Raw genomic sequence first — 25,109 nt, 5'->3', positions numbered from 1 at the left:
TTGTATGTTTCTCACTGATCAGTATTTATCTAATTCAAACGTCAGGATAGGGGTTCTAGATGGGAATACCTTTACACAGTCTGTTTTATTCATAAAATACCAACAAATACAATAAAAGGCTGTAATATTGCTGTGAATATGAAGAATGAGAGCGGCAAACAGCAGAGCATGCAGAGGAACATTGGGCTGATAAAACTGTATCATTCCTCTGTTATTAAACCCTCAATCAAACTGATCATAGAATCATTCGTATTCATTACACACACATATAGCATATGGACATTTGTACAAGGAAGTAACATCACATTAAATAAAAACAAAGATTATCTGCCAAAAGTTAAGATTAAAAAGGCATCTAACATTTAAACAGTTCCAACAGTTGAGAGGACAGCGAGAAGGAAAAGCACAACAGTCAGCACACATTATAAAAGGCATAAATAACCCTCTATTAAACAAATTGAATATTCTAAAAGCGTGATGCCACCCTGGGATGAGTACTGTTCAGAGCCCTAGGGCAGGTCTCGGAGGGGGACGGATGGACAGTTGGTTGGTGGACAGACCCGGCCGTGATGCCCGCCCAGTCCAAAACAGCCACCAACCCCACACCCTACTACTTCTGACATCAGCATTATCCCACATCAGTGACCCTTTCACACACGTGCAAGTCGATCATCATGCTGTACATGGAGGCAAATTTCTTATAACAATCATCATAGCAGGTTTTCGGTAGCATTTCTTTCCTTTTTAACCAGGAGTCCCTAACATCTCTTCTACGTGGAGACGTTTACAACAAAGCGCGGGAAGAATTTTTTTTTTTTTTTGAAAGGACCTTCATTTTTATTGAATTTTTTGAAAGGTGCAAAGTAAAATAATCTCTGAACCCACAACCCTTATCAAGTAGCTCAACAGAGCAACACAGGGGGAGGGGAACTGCTAAACTGAACGCACATTAACATGTTAGCCTTAAAAACTTGTGTTAATACAATGAAGCCTATAGTTGGCCTAGAATATTCAACCAAGTTGCTAAAGGAAAGACTAAAGAAAAAAGAGCCACTCATTTTGTCACAGCAGTTGAGACTATTGGCCTGAGTCACCAATTATAGGAGACTTGATGAAACATGTTCTTGTGGAAGTAGTTTGTCCCATGTCTGTCAAACTGGATTCAACGCTTTAACTAAACTGTTAGAAGATTCCTCAACACCTGTTGTGATTGAAGCTTCATACAAAATACTGAGCTCATTCAAGTTTAGCAAACACAGCAAGTGGAAAATAAAATATGGAGATTTCTGTATAACTGAACTCAACCATGATGGACTCAAGCAGGGATTTAAGCTGTAAATTGTTTGAGTCGAACTCAACCTGAACTGGCAATCATCTCTGCTATACTAATGCATTCTATACACCAAACAACCCAAAGATAACTATTGAATCTCTTTTCCTAAACACATAGCTGGATGAACAGGGAGAGGTGTTGAGTAATGGATGAACGGGGAGAGGTGTTGAGTAATGGATGTACAGGGAGAGGTGTTGAGTAATGGATGTACGGGGAGAGGTGTTGAGTAATGGATGTACGGGGAGAGGTGTTGAGTAATGGATGTACGGGGAGAGGTGTTGAGTAATGGATGTACGGGGAGAGGTGTTGAGTAATGGATGTACGGGGAGAGGTGTTGAGTAATGGGTAGTGGGCAGTATGAGTATGAGAAGGTGCAGGACATGGCTTTTAATATCTATAAGGGGCCCTTAAGGGCATGGGAGAAGAGGTCAGTCTGGTTCCCATTGTTTGGCTAAGGTTTTAAGCAAGGGTTCGAGGGAAGGCAAGGGGGATCGGTCTGTATTTAGGAACGAAGGATCAAGGAGGGAGGAGGAGATATCATTGTCCGAGCAATGGTGTGGAGGTGGGAGGCTGTTACTGGGGGGTTATGGTTCCAAAGGTCTCCTGCGAGGCGTACACCATGTAGAGGAAGCCATCATCGTCCTTCTCGCGATCGTACACCTCAGCGATGGCTGCCGACACGGAGACCATGCTGTGGCCATTCACCAGCAGGAAGAAGGCCTGGTTGGAGTTCAGCTGGAGGCGCCTCCTAGTGAGGGAAAACATACAGAGTTTAGCACATCTTATCCTCACATAGACAAGAGAGTAGATAGTATATCTGTGTATCAGATCCTCACATTTATTTTTTATGATTTGTAAGATCAACTAAGTGAATTTGCTTTAGTGATTAAATGACTGATAAAGTGGTGTCAGTAAATACAGAAGAGAGAGGATGATGGAACATCCTGTACCTGATGATTTTGATCAGCTCACTCATATTGACATGGTCAGGAACCAGGAACTTGGTTTTATCCAGGATGGGCAGCTGTTTCTCTCCCTTGTATCTCTCGATGATGACCTGAAAGGGAGCAGAGGAAACGTCTTATTATAGAGCTCCCTGGACCCAAGCTACACCGTGCTTGGAGGAGTCACATTAAAGACATAGCTAGTGTTATTCACAGGGGGAGGGGATAATACCAAGACACAGCTGGTGTTAGTCACAGGGGGAGGGGATAATACCAAGACACAGCTGGTGTTAGTCACAGGGGAGGGGATAATACACAGCTGGTGTTAGTCACAGGGGGAGGGGATAATACCAAGACACAGCTGGTGTTAGTCACAGGGGGAGGGGATAATACCAAGACACAGCTAGTGTTGGTCACAGGGGGAGGGGATAATACCAAGACACAGCTAGTGTTGGTCACAGGGGGAGGGGATAATACCAAGACACAGCTAGTGTTAGTCACAGGGGGAGGGGATAATACCAAGACACAGCTGGTGTTAGTCACAGGGGGAGGGGATAATACCAAGACACAGCTAGTGTTGGTCACAGGGGGAGGGGATAATACCAAGACACAGCTAGTGTTGGTCACAGGGGGAGGGGATAATACCAAGACACAGCTAGTGTTGGTCACAGGGGGAGGGGATAATACCAAGACACAGCTAGTGTTGGTCACAGGGGGAGGGGCATTACTCAGCACTTTGTGACCCTGGAGAGACAAAGGAAAGGCTCAGGAAGCAGTCATGTAAATGTAACTTAGGCTCTGTTAGGCTCTCAGTGTGTGTGTGTGTGTGTGTGTGTACACATCTGGGTGAAGGAGGGGAGAGAGGCAGCAGATGGAAGGTTAGAGCGATATTCAATCTGCTATGTGGTCTGCTTGGGTCCTGATACATGGCTAACACAGAAGGTTCCACACCCTTCAACCTATTCCTCATGAGAATAACCTCTAGGGAGGATACCCTCGGTGTGTTGAGGGAAGCAAGGGTGGGTCTGTATTGAGGAATATTTTCTGTTCATGTATACATTAGGATTGTTGTGGCAATAGATGTAATACTAACTGGGATCTTGTTGGGGTGCTGCTCTCGAATCAGTCTCACATCATCTACTCTCTGCTCTGTGGACACAAGGAAGAACAGGTGAGATGACAAATCAATGGGAAAATATATGGTAGCCTGTTATCTTAAACCTATGTTTACACAATAAAATCTGTGCAGCAAACCACCAGGTGCTGAATAAACTCAGACCCTAAACGAAACAGCAAGTGAACATTATCGGCACTAATCCAGCCCACCTGAACTTTGCACCTCCATGACCATTTGTAACAAGGACAAAACGACTGTTTCCATGGCACCAGATAAGGCCTTGGGCCCCTTTTATCACTCAAACCCTGGTCTGGGTTAGTTCTGACGGACTGATAGAAGAAACAACAATAACGCAAATGCCTGGAAGGATGAACTGCCTGAGCCCAATTACTCCAGTAAAAAGTTCTTATTGTGGCCTTTCTATACAGAAATACACTAGCTCACCTTTCTCTTATGTAAATCCCCCCAAACTTGCAGTTTAACAGGTTAAAAGCCTGGGCAGTTAAGAGAAACAAGGAAGCTCTGGCTACCTTTGGGCTACAGTCAGTGTACCAATATGTTGCTCAACACTTGGAAAGAAATATATCAGAAGGGAAATTAAAAGCTTGTTAACACCATCTCTATTTTAACAAACCCTTTAAAAAAAAAAGTTATTTTCGAAAGTGGCCACATTTCACGTCTGTAGCTTCAGCGCAGAGATCAAGCCTACTCATGACCACAGAGCCACATATTTTGATATAACTGGTAAAATCTACACACTATGTGATGGTAAGTTAACTTTTTATATTTCACTTTCCAACCCATAGATTTCAGTTATGTATAACCACAACAATATAATAATAACCAATGCAATAACTACATCCCATGTTGTAACTACTGCAGTGTAAACTAGTAGCATGTTACAGCAACATTGTAACTGGTAAGATGTTTATGTTCTTTGAGTTTGGGACACTGCACGTGTTCAGCCAGTGCTCTCATTCTCACGTGGTGATATTGCGCAATATTTTGGGGAAACGTTAAGACTGACGTTTGGTCTGAATTGTTTTGAAGAAATTTGCCATGACATCAGACACTTTACCGTGACGACAAATTGGCCAACTTCAAATTCAAAGAGCTAGGAAACCTTCGGAGCCAATGTAGACTCATCCAGGAAATGGCAACTAACCGATATTTTGGCTTGTATCGCCAAAGAGCTTAACTGTCGCGAAGCAAACAAGGGGCCTTATCTCAGACGAAAAAAATGTATCGGATATAAAAGCCTATTTGCGGAAAGCGAAGATAACAGTCCAAATATGAATTGTCGTGTTATCTAGGTCTAGGCCTACATGATAAAGTCACAGAGGTTACAGACATTTGTTTTTGTCCCTTTCCCCTAGGCCTTCCTTTCACCTACGCAATACGTCCCATCCCCCAATCATGCAGCGCACTTTCCTGCTTTTCGAGAAGAGTAATATCGGCTACTAGTTTTTTTTTTTTTACATCTCTGTCACAAACAAGCGGAGCACACGATAATATATTTAACGTTTCGCTGCCACACGCTTACATTGTACAGAGACATACATTATATGCTACAGCATACAAACTAAACACAACAACACCATATTTGCAATTGGTCTGTTCGGGTTGCATAACATGAGGCAGATCAATTAGCCTATACAAATACAGCTACCACCTTTAATTATCACGAATGTGTCGCTGTGAAAAGGCCTATATTATATAATAGATAAAATAAAGTATCTCCCATTTGTACTTAGACGGTTTATTGCCTTTGACTTCTGATCGAAGTTGAGCTGATTAACTATTCAGACACTGGGCCTTACTAGGGGAAATTGGAAAACCATCTGTTCTCCAAATAAAGGCTGATACTGAAATAAGAAGCCACTAGATTTGATAAAATCGAAATAATATACACAATTAGACAACTTCAATGTTAAAACCTGCTGTACTAATAGGCTACATACCAAATGTCCTCCTTTGTTTGAACGTCTTCTCTGAAGGCATATTTCACGCAGGTCAAACCGTTTTGTAAACGAGGCAAAAGATCCCTGTATGAATTGAGAATATATTTAAATGTAGGTGTTGTAAATTTTTGGGCGATCAAAGCCCAGTTTTTTGCAATAATAAGAAGTTGTGTCCTTTGATGTTGTGCTATTCCTTCTTTGCTGATTGCTGCGGAGTCTATAGCGAAACAAACCAGTCAGCTGATATTTGACGTCACTGAGAGAGAGACCAATACCTACGCTCTGTATTTGCCGCTGGCTTGCCCCACCACCACAGAAAGCTGAGCTATCGGCCTAGCTCAGTGCATTCTGTGGTGATAGCTCAGTGCATTCTGTGGTGGTGGGCCAGCCAGCTGAGACACACATTTCCCTCAGATTACACAAACCCACAAAGAATTTGAAAACAAATCCCATTTTGATTTACTCTACTGGGTGAAATACCACAGAAATACCGCTGTGTTACCTGTTGCTACAAGAAAAGGGCTACCAGTGAAGAACAAACACCATAGGAAATAAACTATATTTATTTTCCCTTTTGTAACTATTTTCACATCATTACAACCCTTTCTATAGACATCATATGATGACATCTTTATGTTTTTGGAACTTTGTAAGTGTAATGTTTTTTATATCCCCCTTTTTCTCTCCAATTTCATGGAGAGAAACACAACCCAACCAACTGCTTCTTAACAAAGTGCGCATCCAACCTGCATCCATATTGTTTATTTCACTTTTGTTTATTTCACTTGCTTTGGCAATGTAAACATATGTTTATATGTTGTGTGAGATTGAAGCTACAGGTTGCATACAGAACAACCCTACCAGCCCTTGCACACCACACCGTAGGTGCTGAAACTGGGTAGATATAAACAATATGGCAAAAACTTCTTTGAGGCCCTAGGAGGTAGGGTTTATTTCTGGACTATATTCAGATACTCCACCGTTCTCCCTGAAGTATGGTCCTTCTGTAGCTCAGTTGGTAGAGCATGGCGATTGTAACGCCAGGGTAGTGGGTTCGATTCCCGGGACCACCCATACGTAGAATGTATGCACACATGACTGTAAGTCGCTTTGGATAAAAGCGTCTGCTAAATGGCATATAAAAAGTATGAATTTGCTCAGAGACCCCCACATCTTCTGCCATTTTCTTACAACAGTCCATTCCTTTAAATCCAGCAGGGGGAGTGAATGAGCTGGATACAGCAGGTTTAATAGTAGAGGACCAATACCACAGCCTGAATGGTATTAGTGGCAATAAGGTCTATGCTGTCAGAAAAGAAACGGATAACAAGGATCCCCTTTTCCAGTCCGCAATCTCAAACCCTTCTTCCTGTGCAGTTTACAATTGTTCTTGCAGAGCCCCACCTTTCTGGCTAAAAAAAATGATATGCATGTTTTGTATGTTATTTTGGCATTAATACATAGGGGTTGGTAATGTTCTCTAGTTGCGTGATTGGCTCAGTGTTCTGTCACTCATGGGGACACTACGTCACCGCCAAATCTAAGGGTAGAGCTAGCTGCCATAGAGTTACATTAGAAGTGCCCATCTAAAAAGGCTCAAGGTCATTGGCCACAGATAAAATTATGTCAAATCACGTTAAATCTACAGCAGCTTTGATTGGACTGATCATGTCAACATCATACTTTCAAAATCTTAGCTTGCAAGGAACAGTCATTATCATGAATCAAGTCGACAAAATCTACTGGCTAATCCTTGTCATATGAAGAGAAATTATAAACATTACACAACAAGTTGGAAATCACAAATTCAACAATGAGTGGTTTGGAATGACTCAGTGGCTAACAGCAAACATTGCAAAGCAATCACTAGCCTCCTATTCAGATTTCGTGTGGTCCCAAGTATAGGTCTCTTTTCCAAGCTTTAAAGGATAAACATTGGACATTGGCCATGGTGTCAATCCAGCATGACTTCTGCCGTGCTCAAAACAACTGGAAACTGGGACTGAGCTATCAGCCTAGCTCAGTGCATTCTGTGGTGGTGGGCCAGCCACTGGGAAATCTGATTTCAGTGAGTTCAAGACAGACCTGGGTTTAAATGCATGTGTCACGTCGGTACAAATTATTCGGGAGACAGGAGCAGGAATGCGTAATATTATTTTTGAATTATACCCAAATTACGGTGTGCAGTGTAAAGGCATGGGGACGAGGACCACACAAACACTATACAAAACACGGGGTTGAAACCCAAAACAAAAGAGCGAGGAGTAACTCGAATAAATAACACAAGCGCACAATGATTAACACATGGGACGAGACCTGTAATCATCTGCGCAAACCACAATGGCACGAAAGCCAAAACACACAACACAGGTACTCACATGAACCAATGGACATTGTAACAATAATCGACAGGACAATGATAAACCAAGGGCACACTTACTAATCAATGGGAATAGGGGCCAGGTGTGCGTAATGAAAGTTTCGGAGGGATCCATGACAGCATGGGACTGGAATATTTAAATATTTGTGTTTTATGAGTACATGCCAATTCTTTTCAAGTGTATTTCCAAAATACAATTTCAAATATTCAATTTGGTGTATTGTCAAAGAAAAAATATCCAAACTTTGAAATAAGTGTGAAAGTAATTTAAAAATACCTTAAATAGTATTTAAACCCAGATCTGGTGTGGTGTATTACCCTGAAACAAGGGTCCCCTGTGACTCAGTTGGTAGAGCATGTCATTTGCAATGCTAGGGTTGTGGGTTTGATTCCCATGGGGGACCAGGATGAAAATGTATATAAGTTGCTCTGGATAATACGTTTAGAAAAAAAATATTCAGTATAAATTACAAAATTACAAAAGATGTTAATTACCAACATTACTGAAGATTCCAGTAACTTAGGTAAATTACCGGTAGCTTTTTACAACCCTAATTTGCTTAATGACTGAATTGAAGGGGTGTCTTCATGGAACAATATTTTCATGATGAGTAACTATGACCACACTGTTACCATGTTATTAGCCTACTGCTTTATTCTGTGCTACACATAATGTCATAAACATTCAGGACTTCTTGTATATGCGTGTCTTACAAATTGCACTGGTCACACATTTCATGGGGGTTCTATTGATAGTAGCACTGAAAGGTACACTACATTACCAAAAGTATGTGGACACCTGCTCGTCAACACATCTCATTCCAAAATCCTAGGCATTAATATGGAGTTCGTCCTCCACCAAACTTTACAGTTGGCACTATGCATTGGGGCAGGTGGCAATCTCCCGGAATCCACCAAATCCAGATTTGTCCGTCGGACTGCCAGATGGTGAAGCATGATTCATCACTCCAGAGAACGTGTTTCCACTGCTTCAGAGTTCAATGGCAATGAGATTTACACCACTCCAGGCAAAGCTTGGCATTACGCATGGTGATATTAGGCTTGTGTGAGGCTGCTCGACCACGGAACCCAAACCCATTTCATGAAGCTCACGACAGTTACCATGCTGACGTTGCTTCCAGAGGCAGTTTGGAACTCGGTAGTGAGTGTTGCAACCCAGGATAGACGATTTTTACGCTCTACACGCTTCAGCTCTTGGCTGTCCCATTCTGTGAGCTTGAGTGGCCTACCACTTTGCGGCTGAGATGTTGTTGCTCCTAGATGTTTTCATTTTACAATAACACCACTTACAGTTTGCCGGAGCTGCTCTAGCAGGGCAGGAATTTGACGATAATGACTTGTTGGAAAGGTAGCATACTATGACAGTGCCACGTTGAAAATCATTGATCTCTTCAGTAAGGCCATTCTACTGCCAATGTTTGTCAATGGAGATTGCATGGCTGTGTGCTCGGTTTGATACACCTGTCAGCAACGGGTGTGGCTACCGAATCCATTATGTGTATTTGAAAATGGGACCAAAGTTGATAGTGCAGCTTCTGTTCTTGAGCCGCAGGTGGCGCTCTCTGATAACCTCTGACTGCAGATTGAGATGTTTTGTGGAGCCAGTCGACAGTTTTATGACTTATCCTCTGAGCCAGGAGTGTAGCCTTTGGGTATTTTTTTATTTCTATATATTTTTTATGTGTGGGGGGGTAGACCTACATTCGTACGTTTTTTTTTACCTGTGTCCAGCTTGCTAATAGTGACCTATGACAGTCAGGGAGCATCGAAAAAAAATAAGTATAGTAGTAGAGAAATAGTAGAGAACTATTATTTTACTACTATTATTTTACTCAAATTTTGACAGCGAGGACATAATAACACATTTTCAGTGCAGCACTCCGGCCCTCGCTGAAGACCGAATACATCCCCCGGGGCAAAATGTCTTGCGATTATTCATTTTGCATTTATTTTACCAGGTAAGGTTGATTGATCTGGTGATTATTGCAAGGAAAGGGGTGAGACAGAGCTGACCTACTGTTACTAGGGATAGAATTCTTATATGTGACCCTTTTTACACTGAAAAATTGATTGAGGACACATTTATAACTATGACCTGGGGAGTAGACCTATTGAAGGGGAGTAAGAGTAGCTTTCTCAAAAGTAGCTTTAAGTTGTAGGCCTACTTTTGATTACTGCAGACTGCAGTAATCTGATATGCAAATCTACTATGAATATAATTGAAAAAATATCAAAAAGTCTTATTATAATAACAACATGACATCAACTAATCAAGTTACTTCTCAAAATTGAAAAAAAAGTGATTTGATGCATTGATTTGACTAATAGACATGTGTAAGTATGATTTTTGTTTAAAGAAAGAAAAAGGGTCTTTGTGCAATGTTGCTGTGCCTGCTATCACACAATGATAATGTTACTATGTTTTTGAAATAGGTTTGCAAAGGAAGGGTATATTACTGGAAACTTTCTAAATTTACGAGTAAACTACTAGCATTTTGGTAACTTTCAAATTTTGTTTGGAGTTTTATCAGATGACATCTAGTGGCCTTTTTGGGTACTTCAGATTACCACAGGCATCTGTAATTATCTCTGGGCCTCTGAGTGACCTTATCATGTAAAAAACATGATTTAATCAAATAACAAATAACAAAATAGAATGACAAAGCTGTAAAACATTATCTTAAATATAAAGTTAGTGAACAACAATATCCTTTATATATATACAGTGCCTTGCGAAAGTATTCGGCCCCCTTGAACTTTGCGACCTTTTGCCACATTTCAGGCTTCAAACATAAAGATATAAAACTGTATTTTTTTTTTGAAGAATGAACATCAAGTGGGACACAATCATGAAGTGGAACGACATTTATTGGATATTTCAAACTTTTTTAACAAATCAAAAACTGAAAAATTGGGCGTGCAAAATTATTCAGCCCCCTTAAGTTAATACTTTGTAGCGCCACCTTTTGCTGCGATTACAGCTGTAAGTCGCTTGGGGTATGTCTCTATCAGTTTTGCACATCGAGAGACTGACATCTTTTCCCATTCCCCCTTGCAAAACAGGTCGAGCTCAGTGAGGTTGGATGGAGAGCATTTGTGAACAGCAGTTTTCAGTTCTTTCCAAAGATTCTCGATTGGATTCAGGTCTGGACTTTGACTTGGCCATTCTAACACCTGGATATGTTTATTTTTTAACCATTCCATTGTAGATTTTGCTTTATGTTTTGGATCATTGTCTTGTTGGAAGACAAATCTCCGTCCCAGTCTCAGATCTTTTGCAGACTCCATCAGGTTTTCTTCCAGAATGGTCCTGTATTTGGCTCCATCCATCTTCCCATCAATTTTAACCATCTTCCCTGTCCCTGCTGAAGAAAATCAGGCCCAAACCATGATGCTGCCACCACCATGTTTGACAGTGGGGATAGTGTGTTCAGGGTGATGAGCTATGTTGCTTTTACGCCAAACATAACGTTTTGCATTGTTGCCAAAAAGTTTAATTTTGGTTTCATCTGACCAGAGCTCCTTCTTCCACATGTTTGGTGTGTCTCCCAGGTGGCTTGTGGCAAACTTTAAACAACACTTTTTATGGATATCTTTAAGAAATGGCTTTCTTCTTGCCACTCTTCCATAATGGCCAGATTTGTGCAATATACGACTGATTGTTGTCCTATGGACAGTCTCCCACCTCAGCTGTAGATCTCTGCAGTTCATCCAGAGTGATCATGGGCCTCTTGGCTGCATCTCTGATCAGTCTTCTCCTTGTATGAGCTAAAAGTTTAGAGGGACGGCCAGGTCTTGGTAGATTTGCAGTGGTCTGATACTCCTTCCATTTCAATATTATCGCTTGCACAGTGCTCCTTGGGATGTTTAAAGCTTGGGAAATCTTTTTGTATCCAAATCCGGCTTTAAACTTCTTCACAACAGTATCTCGGACCTGCCTGGTGTGTTCCTTGTTCTTCATGATGCTCTCTGCGCTTTTAACAGACCTCTGAGACTATCACAGTGCAGGTGCATTTATACGGAGACTTGATTACACACAGGTGGATTGTATTTATCATCATTAGTCATTTAGGTCAACATTGGATCATTCAGAGATCCTCACTAAACTTCTGGAGAGAGTTTGCTGCACTGAAAGTAAAGGGGCTGAATAATTTTGCACGCCCAATTTTTCCGTTTTTGATTTGTTAAAAACGTTTGAAATATCCAATAAATGTCGTTCCACTTCATGATTGTGTCCCACTTGTTGTTGATTCTTCACAAAAAAATACAGTTTTATATCTTTAGGTTTGAAGCCTGAAATGTGGCAAAAGGTCGCACAGTTCAAGGGGGCCGAATACTTTCGCAAGGCACTGTATTTTACACACTTTTATTTATTTACTATGTCAATATGTCTTTGTTGTAAATGTTCTGGCACGAAACTGGTGGCAGCTGTGAAAAAAGTAAACAGTTGGAAGAGTTTCAGAGTTAATTGAAAATAATGACATTGTTGATTAGATGCTTTTTTCATAAATTAGGCTACTTTATCTTGAAACATATGGTCTATCTACTAGAAAACATGGCAAACTCATGGACAAAATTAATACTATATATTAATACGTTTTTTAAAAATTATTCAAGTATAAATTACAAAATTACCATAGATGTTAATTACCAACATTACTGAAGATTCCAGTAACTTTGGTAAATTACCGGTAGCTTTACAACCCTAATTTGCAAACAGCAAACCCCTGTTTCAAATCAGTCTCCCTTGAATTAAATGAATCATTATAGGCCTTACCCAATTCTTGCTCGCCAGCTGTTGCTAGTTTCTATATAAAGCAGCCTGAAGCTTGTTACTGGGTATGAGGATCACCCTGCCTGCCACTATCTTCTTCTAGGTCACAGTAACAACCTAAATAATGCTCATCTAAATGGCCATCTATTCAATATCTAATAAACCCACTGCTCTTTGAAGTAATGAGTTTTTAAAGGCCCAGTTTAGTACAAAATGAGATTTGTCATGTGTTTTATATATATTTCCACAGGTTGGAATAATTCTGTGAAATTGTGAAAATGATGATAATGCCCTTTTAGTATAAGAGCTGTTTGAAAAGACTGCTTGAAATTTTTGCCTGTTTTGGTGGGATGGAGTTTTAGGCTGTCTGGTGAATCACCAGGCAGTTAATTAGTTTTAAAAAATCAATAACAAAAATAGTTCTTAACCTCTTTGCCAATAACAGTTTTCAGTTTTCCCCTTCCCACTCAGACCACTACCAGACAGTCTGAACAAAATTCTTGCTTGAGAAATGGTTGTTTACTAAGAAGCTATTTTTGTTTCTTTTTGACCATTATAATTAAAAACGATCACAGTAAGGTACTTGTTACCCAGAAATGATTTGATATTTATATTAAAACTGCTGCATTGGACCTTTGAACAATCTTCAGGGACCTAGTGTTTGATTGATAAAGGGGATGCGGAGTGTCATCAACAATGACCCTCAAGGCCTCTAAAATCATATAGCCCATTCTGTGCTGCTGGGTAGCTTTAGGCCGGGGCTAGTCATTCAGGTTGGGTTGCTATGGCAATATCCATGGAAACATCCTACATGTTCACTGAGAGTTGAAGGTAACACCCACTCTCATTGTTTAATCTCAGTAATGCATATGTATACCCACAGACAAGCTATTATAGAATGCTTTTATTAGTATATCAATCGATATATTAAATCATCCATCCATCCATCTACGGTTTTACTACATGGGGTAATTACTATGACAATAGTTCATAAATGCACCATCCATCCTTTAAACTAAATAGATTCATAACCTTGCTTGATTGAATTGATTATCATAGAATGAGATGTTGAATTAATTTACATTAGAAAAATCTGTGCATGACATATCAAAAGTGCTTTATTTCATCATAGATTATTTACAGATTGCAAGAGAACAGTGTTGAGGTCTTAGTAGTGATGTTGACTTACATTGTGGTGAAAATGGTATAAAATCAATACACAATATACAAGCTACAAGCATATGTTTTATATAGTGTAATACTTTAATTGCAAACACACACATGGAATTATGTATAATTATCTACATCCCTTGTACACTTGTATACCCCACATTCCTTTCCGGGGTAGTTTGTGCTCTGTTAAATTAGGGAAATAATTAGTATACGTTTATGTACACTTTCATGAGTGAGAGAAGAGTGTAGAATTGTTCACACTGGCTGGACTTACCGTCTTAGACAGCGTAAGGATCTCACTGGCTGGACTTACCGTCTTAGACAGCGTTAGGATCTCACTGACTGGACTTACCGTCTTAGACAGCGTTAGGATCTCACTGACTGGACTTACCGTCTTAGACAGCGTTAGGATCTCACTGACTGGACTTACCGTCTTAGACAGCGTAAGGATCTCACTGGCTGGACTTACCGTCTTAGACAGCGTAAGGATCTCACTGACTGGACTTACCGTCTTAGACAGCGTTAGGATCTCACTGACTGGACTTACCGTCTTAGACAGCGTTAGGTTCTCACTGACTGGACTTATCGTCTTAGACAGCGTTAGGTTCTCACTGACTGGACTTACCGTCTTAGACAGCGTTAGGATCTCACTGACTGGACTTATCGTCTTAGACAGCGTTAGGATCTCACTGACTGGACTTACCGTCTTAGACAGCGTTAGGATCTCACTGGCTGGACTTACCGTCTTAGACAGCGTTAGGATCTCACTGACTGGACTTACCGTCTTAGACAGCGTTAGGATCTCACTGGCTGGACTTACCGTCTTAGACAGCGTTAGGATCTCACTGACTGGACTTTACTCACTGGCTGGACTTAGACAGCTTTAGGATCTCACTGGCTGGACTTACCGTCTTAGACAGCGTTAGGATCTCACTGACTGGACTTACCGTCTTAGACAGCTTTAGGATCTCACTGGCTGGACTTACCGTCTTAGACAGCGTTAGGATGTCACTGACTGGATTGGAAAATGCAGTGACATCTTCAGGTTCAAAAGAACATTTGACACCATAGTTCTTGCTAGCATTTATTGTTTACACATTTTATTTGGCTGCAACACAAACAAAACTGCTGTAATTCACAAACAATAAACAATGATTTAAAGGTTTGTTGCAGCCTGCAAACAACAATAAACTATGAGTGCACTCTACGTTCTGAACTGAAGGTCCGTAGGGCTCACTCCAAATGTGCTGTCTGATGAATAGGAAACTAAAAGCGTTGTGGGTGGACTAAATTTTCATCTTGTGCAGTGACTGAACTAAAAGCTGTTTAAATAATGGTGTGTGGGACCTGGTCACTGAGGTAGACAGTGACTTGTTGTCAGAGAGCTAAATTTACAACAACAAAATCACTAGTCTTCCACAGCGTCCAGGACCAAAGTGCACATTCTCCTGCAAGCATAGAGCAGGATTATGACAAATTATAAACATATCGTTATTCACCTGAACATTTTTCCCATATTTACAATCATAAAGCCAGGCTACTGCACAACATATTTATTCTTCAATATTCCATTTATATTTTACAACTGACCATAATAATTGAGATAGCGTGCAAGACCATAATAATTGAGATACATGCTTAGACTAACCATAATAATTGGATTTTATATATTGATGTTATAAAGAGATTTGTGTTGGTACATAAACCTGTTTACAAACGTATAAAGCAAATAAACAAAGAAAAACAGTACATCTGTTGTGTACACATGGATCCCCCTCTGCAGCTGTAAATAATGTGGTAAAACCTGTAGCCTATATGCCCTTTCCACACACAGCACATATCACACACATCGAAATCCACCCCCTTTCATTTCGAAAGGCTATCACCTGTCCTTATATCCCCAGCCTCTAAAAGTCCACTAAAATTGAAAGACACAGTTGATTTAAGGGACAAGCTCCCAGTTTTAATAAAAGAGTGAAAATGAATGAAAGTAAAAGTGCATCTATTGGTTTCCTAAAGCTCAGCCAATACAGGGAGGTATACTTGGGCTCAGAGAAGGGGGAGAAAAGAAAATGGAATTGTGAATAAAGGACACATTCAGAGAGCTATGTATTTTATGAGGCATTTTTCATTGATGCCAAAGACGATGGTGATACATTGAGTGATGATGTGTTATGAATCACAAATCAGATTATATCTTACCTTTCACACATCCTTTTGATGTGTGCTTTGCTTTAGCATAATTTCATGAATGAGGCCATTTCTATTTGGTTTGGTTGTGTGTGTGTGTGTGTGTGTACCTACACTACAAGGCTTTCAAAGTACACCGCACACCTCCTTGTGGCGGATGGAAAAGAAATAGGAAAGAAATGCATCATTTGCCAGAATTGTCCTTGTAGGATACTTAACACTGTTGATCCTAGCATTCTTGTGTTAATGCCAGGAATTCGGTCACGTCTGAGCGGCGTGATGTCACAAGAGATGATGAAGTACAGCACAGCATGAACAGGCCCGGGCATTCCATCAGGTAGCTAATGAAGTGACGAGTCCGTGGAAACGAGGGATTTTGGAGATAGTAGAGCAGAGGCTTCAGTAAGCTGTTGATCACTGTCTGTTCCTGTCTGTCTGTCCCTGGCTGGCTCCTCTACTTATCTGCATACGTACAGCATGGACGAGACTGGAATAGCAGCAACAAAGGCTCTGATTCTGAATAATTACAAGCAGACTTAGAGCATAAGGAGAGTGGTGCTGTCTACTGGGTAGGTACAGGTAGGTACGTGCACACATGCACGCAAGCAAGCACGTACACACACACACACACACACACACACACACACACACACACACACACACACACACACACACACACACACACACACACACACACACACACACACACATGCGGACACACACACACACACACACACACACACACACACACACACACACACACACACACACACACACACACACACACACACACACACACACACACACACACACACACACACACACACACACACACACACACACACACACTGAGACCTTTTAGTGAGCTCAACAAAGGCTGGTGACATTTGAAGGGGATGAAATAACCCAGTGGATCTGGGAGTGCTTTGCGTTTTTGCTCAGTGGAGAGGTATTACAGACCTCAATGCTTCTCGCTCACACTGGAAGGCTCTGGGACATTCAGCTCTGTCCTAGGTGTATGGGGCCCAGAACCCTATCAAAGCTTACCAAACCCAAACCTGTTCAGCCTCATGCCAGTATTTAGTGTGCACTTGCCTACCACTTCTCACTACCACTCTGTTCTGAAACAACACCATGAACCTTGATGGGCACCAGTGAGTGTTTAGAACTGTAGATGGTAAAGCCAAACCTCAACATGACTTGTGACGACTCTACCACCTCCAAACACATGCCAATATTGTCATTGTAACAGCAGGCAGATGATTTTGATAGACTTTTTGAAATGGGGAAATACTATATTCATGACGAATATAGACGATTTTTATAACATACTTTCTACATGTGTTTATTTTGGATTTCTCACTTACAATTACCCTATCAAAATCACCTGCCTGCTGTAACAATGACAAGACCGACAAGTGCTTTGAGATGGTGGAGCCGTCACAAGTTAAAGTTACATTGCCCATTCATTTTATATAAGGATCTGCTTGGCTTAACACGCACAAAGAGAAGGCAACAATTGGGCAGCATTGTACTGGGTAGGGCATTGAACGGAGAGTGACAGGCCAATGCTAGGCTCAGAAGGAAAGCTTCATTAGTGGCTTTAGGTCATCACTGACACTGACTTACCGAACAGAACAGAGAGGTGATGTATTACTTTCAGACTCACACTTTACAAGGGATATTAGCTCGCATTAACTATGGTTTTCCCCATTAAAAAGTATATTGGATATAATGGGCATCGCTGTTCACATGAATACCACCGACTCTTACTCTGAGTGGCAGAACCTGTCTCTGCATGCACTTATACATTTACTCAAGATTCCCGGGAAAAGAGGAGGTGAAAATGCAGTTCTTTTATATCTCCACTCCACTGAAAATAATAGGCTTGGTATTGAATAGTGATGTATTATTAAAGCTAGTTCAATTATGCTCTCTAGCTGAGGATGGACGCCTTTCCTTCTTTACAATTAGAATGAGGAGACACAGCGTGCAGAATGGAGCTCCATGGCCAGCCAATGGGAGTGAAGCAGCATTACATTCTGCTCCTCTGCCAGTTGAATTAGGACCAATGTTCAATTATGGTGCCCCTGCCAGTCTCCTAAATATAATTAAGTGAAAAAAATACCTTTTAACAGACTATAATTCCCAATATTGGACAAATGCCCAAATGTAAACTCTATTATAATACCGTACAATAATTACATCATTGGCTATCATACATTTTTTGGTGGGGATAAAGATCTGAGTGGGATTCTACAGCTACAGTTAAATGTAGATTTTGCTTCCTACATTGCGCAAATACATCTTTCTGTCTCTATAACTGTGAGCACAGACGTACAGAAGCAAACCATGCTGGGCAGCGGAACACAGATCATTTGTTTAATTGGCTTCTCACTCGGCTAATCTGATACCATGTTTTCTCTGGAGTCCAAGTGGCAAACACATAGAGCACGACGACAAGTCTCAAAATAAAGATGGACCTTTGGCATTAAAACTCTTGCTGGTTTGATAAGCCTGCTACAGGTTAAATATAACTGAAGATGAACAGGTTTGTCCAGGAAAAAAATATGAATACAGTGTAATGGGAATAGAGCTTGCAGCTCGAATGTTGTACACTCATCCTTCCATTACATTTTGGTAAGCACCATGGTTGGAAAAAAAGTTGGGGGTACTGTAACGCAAAAACCTCATTCAAAAAAAGTGTACACTCATAGTCCTGTTCTACACTGTGCGAACAAATGATGATCCATGTAACCCGATAACTCTTCTGTGACCCTATCCATAAACCTTAAGGTGGCCCACACCTTCCATGCCCTCAATTTATAATTCAATTATTGTCTCATCAAATGACTATGTTCTTTCAGGGAGCATGGTGCATGCACCTTAAAAGGCTGTTCATTCACCCCTTAAATTCATTAGCTGAACATCTCTCCCAAGCCACTGACTGAACAGAGTTAAGCATGCTACTTAGAGGCACAGGGGTGACTGCCTCCCTTTCTCTCCAGCCCTCCCCCCATTGATTCTGTGTTAGCAGGGCTAACTAGGATGGCCATTGGGGGATGTAAGCAGGGCCGGACGGGGCTACTGCACGGCACAGACATCTCCTGGGCCATTGGTCATGGGTTAAGACTATCATGTTAACTGCCATGTACTCCACTGCAGACAGAGGCTTGGGATGCACATTATCCATGGCCTGCAATTTACTTTAATTAGCTTGAATTGTGTGCATCTGCGTATAAGTGGAATCAACCAGGGCAAAATAGAGTGTTAAAGAAATAAATACTGTCACACTGCAACAGCTGACACAGATAAGTCAAAATGGTCTTAAAATACTAGATGGTACATCTTTATTCAATATTTATTTTGAATGAATACATCTATCCCCCTCCTCCCCCTCCCTCAACCCCCTTCTCTTGTAGGACAATTGACTTGCGGTAAGCCCCTACAAGCAACATCTATTTTGACTATAGAAGTTACACATGTAAATGGTACATGGCATAATTGCTATTGTTGTAAAAATGCTATGAGGAGATTGAGGCTGCCAGGAAAGGCGGACAGACAGATCCACTGTAATTAGAGCCAGTAAGAGCATATGATTTGTGGTAATTGCCTTGACAAGGGGCTGAGCGTAGCTCCACTTAATTACCTGTGCTTGCTCTTTCCTAGGAGCCCTGTGGGAAATGGGCTTTCATTTTTCATTGCTGAAATTGGAAGGATGTGGGGGTGGGAAATGTGTTCTGCTCCCCTCTGCATCTGTCAAAGTGACAAAAAAATTCTCAAGTACAGTAAGCATGTGTCTTTACCGAAGCCTAGTGCACCATATTTCATATGATGACAGGCCATTTGCCTTTTAGATGCTGTACAGGTGCACCCTGCCTGCTTTGAGTATGGCATCCTCATCAGCAACGCAGAAAGGACCCAATTCAATCAATCAGAGATAAAGGAAAACTGCATTTTGGGTTTACTCACAACATTTACTCTGTATTTTCATGTCAGAGGTGGTTTTAAGTCAATATCAAATTACAATATTGCTTTCTAACCAAGGCAGCAACAAAGAAGTGGCTGAAGGAGAAAAACACAGGCACCCAGGCAAAAGCTCAGAAGCATATAGCCTACTCTGGCTGGTGCCAAATCAATTCATCCAATTTTCTCTACACTGTAAGATGCCATGTACAAGTCCTCATGCCAACTACTCTGGAATCGAATCAGTATTCCCACCATGCGTACAGTTCAATACAATAGAAAAACAGTACATATAAACTGGACACGTCAATCATGGCTTTAAAATGACATCAAGCACATTTAGCCAACCTGGATGAGCGGGTTACAACAGCTCGTTGGTTCTCCCACTAGACGCACTGCTGTCATCAATGCAGTTGTAGCCTATTTTCGTGGAAGTTTCACAAAATGATTGCTACTCTAAAAATGACAAAGGAAGCAGAGAGCTAGAATGGATAGACTGATAGAACACTGAACACTATTGTGTTCTGTCAGAGCCAATGGGTCAGCAGCATGTGATCATGGCTGTGATCACCACTCATGGGTAAAAGGATTGCATAGGGAGAGTTCAGTAACCCCATGCTATGGCGCTTTCCTGTGGATACATGCTGGAGACGAGGCTAGCAGTGGGGGAGCTCTGGCTGTGGCAGTGGTGGGGGAAAGGTGGTCTAGCTGTGGTGGAGAGGTATGTGCCTGACGGGCTTTGTGACTTAAGGCCACTCGCTGGGTCCATCTCTGATGTTGAGTTTCTACCCTTGTCTGAGATTGCCCATCCTTCATCATCCCCTACCTCGCCCCCCCATCCCCCTACCTCCCACTGACTGCCTTTTGGTTTGATGTGTAGCTCGTACACCAGGACATTGTAAGGCTTTTTGTATTCCAGCCGGCTTCTCCAACCGGGTTGTGCACCTGTGTGCCACTCAGAACAAAGATTCATAGCAACCAGAGAAGGAGAACGCATCTGTAGGATAACACCTGTCATATCTTTAGGAACACTCATTGAAAGTAGCGGTAACCAAAGCAATCAAATCTAAATTGAGGTTGAATAGAGTTCCAGTGAATGAGCTGGGTTTACAAGCTTCACACAGAGACACGCTAATCATCCACAGAAACTCTCTGACACAAATAGAGGTGATAGAAAAATGACATTGCCACATACAGATATATAGATGAATGTACTTACAATAGACCAGTGGAGAAGAAGGCAATGCTCGGCATGTCACTTCACACAACCGAGACCTTGAAAAATAAGCGGGGAATTTAATTGTTCAGTCGATTCACATTTTTTGTAAAGTAATACAACTAAGTGACAGATCCAGAACTGAAATTCTTGTTTGCAAATCTGTTGCAATTCTAACAATATATCACATGAACATCTTGGAGCCTCAACGGTAACTTATTGCCGAGACCAAGCTGAATCCACACGTATGCAACATGCAAATATTACAATCTGTGTCTTTCTGCAAAGAAAATGTTCCTCTGACTCACTTCCAGATCCATAATTAAATTTTACATTTCCATGAACACTCACTCTGTTGGAGAAAAACAGACCCTGTCAGCCAGAACCCTTGAGATCTGTCTCTGAGAATTGTCTTCAGAAAGAAACAAAGGCAATGTTAACCCATTTCACACATTTATACGGGGTGTAAACAGGGCACTTTAGATGTCACTTTGTGTCAGGATAAATAATTTACATGCAAAACGTGTCAGACAAACATGCTTGCTTTTGAGCATGCAATGACTCATGTGATGTCTTTATCGACAGAGTCGCTCAGCCTAACTGATGCGAGTACTCCGTATCTTATTATCACATTAACCTACCTCAGACACAAAACTGATCAGTCTCAATGCCATCTGTTTGTAAGAACTCTGGAGAAGCCCCTATGTTCATGTTCAGCCTGGTTATTCTCTCTCGCTCGCTCTCTCTCTCTACTGCTCTCTCTCTCTGTTCTCTCTATGCTGCTTGGGTGCACCTGGTCACCCCGGTTCATTCTGTGTTGTGCTGAGAAAAAAGTTCATTCTTCAGACCCCAGTGAAAAGGCCAGATCAAACAGTGGTCTCAGCCTTCCTTGCTGCTCCATGAGGCATCGATGCTGAGGGGAGAACAGCACTGTCACTGCCATGCGTGCTGATTGTGATTGCACTTCAAACACAGCGACAAATGGCTCCCGCTTTACACAGATTCTGCTGTGTTTTGATGTCACTCTAAAATGTCCCTATGGCGCTATTCATTGTTTATTTTCCCTTAAAAGCTGCAAAAATAGAAGGTGGAGGGGAGGTTTGTGTGAAGGTACACCTTAAAAACAGCAGATTGCCCTTAAAAACAGCAGATTGCCCTCTTTGGGATAAAACACCACAGCATGGTGAGTTCCTGTCTGAAGGTCTCAGTACTACTGGTTCCACACATATTCATTTAGAACATTACCTCATATCCCTTTAAAGTATTTATGATCCAAAACAATGGACATGATGGCCAATCATTCCACAAAGGGAAGCCATTATAAGTTAAATGTGCTACAAAGAAGGCAGCGAGCTATCTATGTGTGCTAAGAGAAAGGGGAATGGGTAAATACTTACCCCCTGTGTATCTTTAGCAAACAGAAGATGGTTGCCATTGTACAATACAATTGGATTTATTTGATATGAAATACATTTGTTTGCTGTAAAGACATAAGCCTACAGTCTCAAACAATCTGTTGAAACAGATAATGACTGGGTGTGTTTGTAGGTGTGGAGGTTTGGTTTTATTTAAGGCATGTGTGGGGTTCACACATCAGGGAATTCAGACAGGTGTTTTCCCCTAGAGGTAGCAACTGCAGACTTCTCCTTTATTCCTGCGTGCACTCGTTGGACACTATTTAGTCTTAACCAAGCTGCATCTAATTGTATTAATTGGATCAATGCACAAACTGTCTTGTTTTAACACCTGCTGTAAATTACTGTATTTCCTGTGTACAGACTGCATATGTAGCAAACCCTTTGTGGCACCGTTATGGGGAGTGTTTCGCCACGTAAATGTGTAATCATGACGCTTTACAGACAACCTGCCAGCCAGTGTGTTCAACATAGACACCGTGCAGAAGTCTATGAGCGCTGAAATACGGCTATTCGATGCTCAAATTGTATAGAGCAGTAAGATATAAGGATCATCTCTAAATATGAAGTCATTTTAAACAACCTCCTCATCTAATAAATGCAGGATGTTACAATTAGTACGACCTACACTGTAACCTAATTGGTAGTCTAAAACATGTATGCCTAACAAGTGAATGGAAACATTTTATTGCGCTTAGGCTAAAAAAAATATTGTACAAAATATATATTATTTTCGTCTAAAATGGCCCTGACTATTAGGACTAAACCGCAGTGCTGAAAACGACTAGCCACGAGCAGGAACGTTTCCTGCTCTACAGCCCACCACATTGGAGCTGTCCACCCCGGTGGTGCTGAAATGGTCAGCGAACATGTTTTTAACAAGTTGCTTCAAGCTAAATAGTCAAGCAGGTGCTTTTTTTGTGTAATAGGCCTATATTCTCTGGAAATGTGAGTAAATGTTCATTATATTTTCTTTATTTCCAAGGCGGACTATTATATTGTAATGTACTTGTTTTGGTCTTTCAAAAACAACTTATTTTTTTAAGCTTCCAGAGATCATCAACGCGTAGCTTACTTGGCAACCGTCATGGCAAAAGGAGTTCACAACTTCCCCGTGACATGACATTATACTCATTTACTTATCAACTGCAAAAAAATGACAATGAATCATTATTTAAACCATCAAACTGAAGTGGCTATAGCTTGATGGTCGAGGCTGCACGGGATAATGTGTTCATACAGTATATTCGTCTATAGTAGGCCTAAAAGATATACAATAGAAAGATACATTAGTCACCCTGAAACAAAAGTATTGTAGGCTTCTCTGAATAAAAGGCAACCTAGGACAAGATTGTCCATCACAAAAAAATATGAAGATGTAGCCAACTGGCTGATATTGGATTTGTCAGGGACAACTGTAATAAAGAGCTCTTCAAAACTAATTATAGCCATTATGTAAACACGACAGGGAAATTATCTTTCTTTGCGGGGGCTTTCATATAATCAATAGAACCTATTCCCAAGCCGTTAGTATTCTCATTATAACTGTCAGAGAGAAACCAGAACAATCTCACGTTGTGAAACAGAAACAAAATGATCATATTGATCACATTTTTTTATGGAGAGTTTAACGGATATCGTAGGCTAGGCTACTAATAATCTTACAATAGGTTATTATTCACATTGCCCATTTCTCATGCGAAAATATAAAGCTCCAGTTTAGGCTATAGCCACCTTCACAAATAATGAAAACAAGTTGTGCTTGCTGAGTTCTACCTGTTGACGTGAGCACCATCCCATCGGGCTTGATCTCTTGTGGTCTCACCCCTCGTCCCCCGTAATATCTGAAAGTGTGGTAGAGTATGAAAAAAGGAATCAATATGAAAGTCACATTTCTGAAATAGTCAAATGATCAACTCAACAGAGGCACATTAGCCCATGATAGCGTACAGTGAGTAACAAATAGGCATATACTTAATCTCCTTTCTATGTATTTCAGCTCACCCTCTCAAGTCTCAACTTCATTAGATAGAAGGAAAGCCTTCTCGATGCCAAGCTTATAATAGTGGCAATGCTTCTTTTTTTCTTTGTCAATCAAAATCAGCGCACGCTTGGTGTTTGCAAAACATGATATATAGGCAAAAGAAGACACTACCCTCCTTACATACTTGTGTTTCTTCACATCCATACCTCGTTCATTATGTTATTATTCAACCAACATAAAACAACAAGAGTCGATCAGAGAAAGACCTAAGGTATACCTTGCAGATGTTGTCCGCGCCACCGATGGACCTGGAACTGGAACCGAATGTATTGACAGTGAATCTTTGTGCCATGTGCGGTAACACAACCTCCAGTTTATGCGACGGACGTATCTCTTTAAATCCCGACTCTTCCCCAGGTGGCCTGTCAATTTCACGAGCGTGACGTCAACGAATGGAGGAAAGACATAAAAATCCCCCTTTCATAACAAAAGTCCTGTAGAGGATGTATTTCAGAACGAGATGATAGGCGTCAAATACATTTGACAATAATATCGTGCAAAAAATAACCTACAGGTGAAAAGAGTCAACTACAGAAACCAAATAAGCATATGCTGCCACATTCTGTTCGGAAATG

At 41.0% G+C, this 25,109-nt stretch overlaps 1 protein-coding gene across 3 annotated transcripts; it reads right to left on the bottom strand.

Moving 5' to 3' along the window:
* Positions 1-66: 66 nt before the first annotated feature.
* map1lc3b (microtubule-associated protein 1 light chain 3 beta) lies at positions 67-25,109 on the bottom strand. 3 transcript variants are annotated; one of them, XM_035790892.2, is made up of 5 exons: positions 24,752-25,106; positions 24,267-24,334; positions 3,371-3,426; positions 2,284-2,390; positions 67-2,081 (listed from the first exon to the last, which is right to left on the bottom strand). In XM_035790892.2, exons 2-5 carry the CDS (start codon positions 24,283-24,285, stop codon positions 1,907-1,909), a joined length of 357 nt encoding a protein of 118 aa, XP_035646785.1. In that variant the 5' UTR covers positions 24,286-24,334; positions 24,752-25,106; the 3' UTR covers positions 67-1,906. The 3 variants fall into 3 exon arrangements, with proteins under 3 accessions (XP_035646785.1, XP_052321612.1, XP_035646784.1); XM_052465652.1 differs by lacking the exon at positions 3,371-3,426 and having other exon boundaries at positions 24,752-25,109; XM_035790891.2 differs by lacking the exons at positions 24,267-24,334; positions 24,752-25,106 and adding an exon at positions 5,356-5,625.

Source organism: Oncorhynchus keta, chromosome 17 (genome assembly GCF_023373465.1).
Source record: "Oncorhynchus keta strain PuntledgeMale-10-30-2019 chromosome 17, Oket_V2, whole genome shotgun sequence".
Lineage (NCBI taxonomy): Eukaryota > Metazoa > Chordata > Actinopteri > Salmoniformes > Salmonidae > Oncorhynchus > Oncorhynchus keta.
This window is presented reverse-complemented; position numbering and strand designations above follow the sequence as displayed.

Coding starts and splice junctions, on each gene's coding strand:
- map1lc3b (XM_035790891.2), bottom strand. CDS start 5,395: ATGCCTTCAGAGAAGACGTTCAAACAAAGGAGGACATTTG. Junction 3,427..5,355: donor CAAACAAAGGAGGACATTTG/GTATGTAGCCTA, acceptor TTGTGTCCACAG/AGCAGAGAGTAGATGATGTG. Junction 2,391..3,370: donor AGCACCCCAACAAGATCCCA/GTTAGTATTACA, acceptor GCTCCCTTTCAG/GTCATCATCGAGAGATACAA.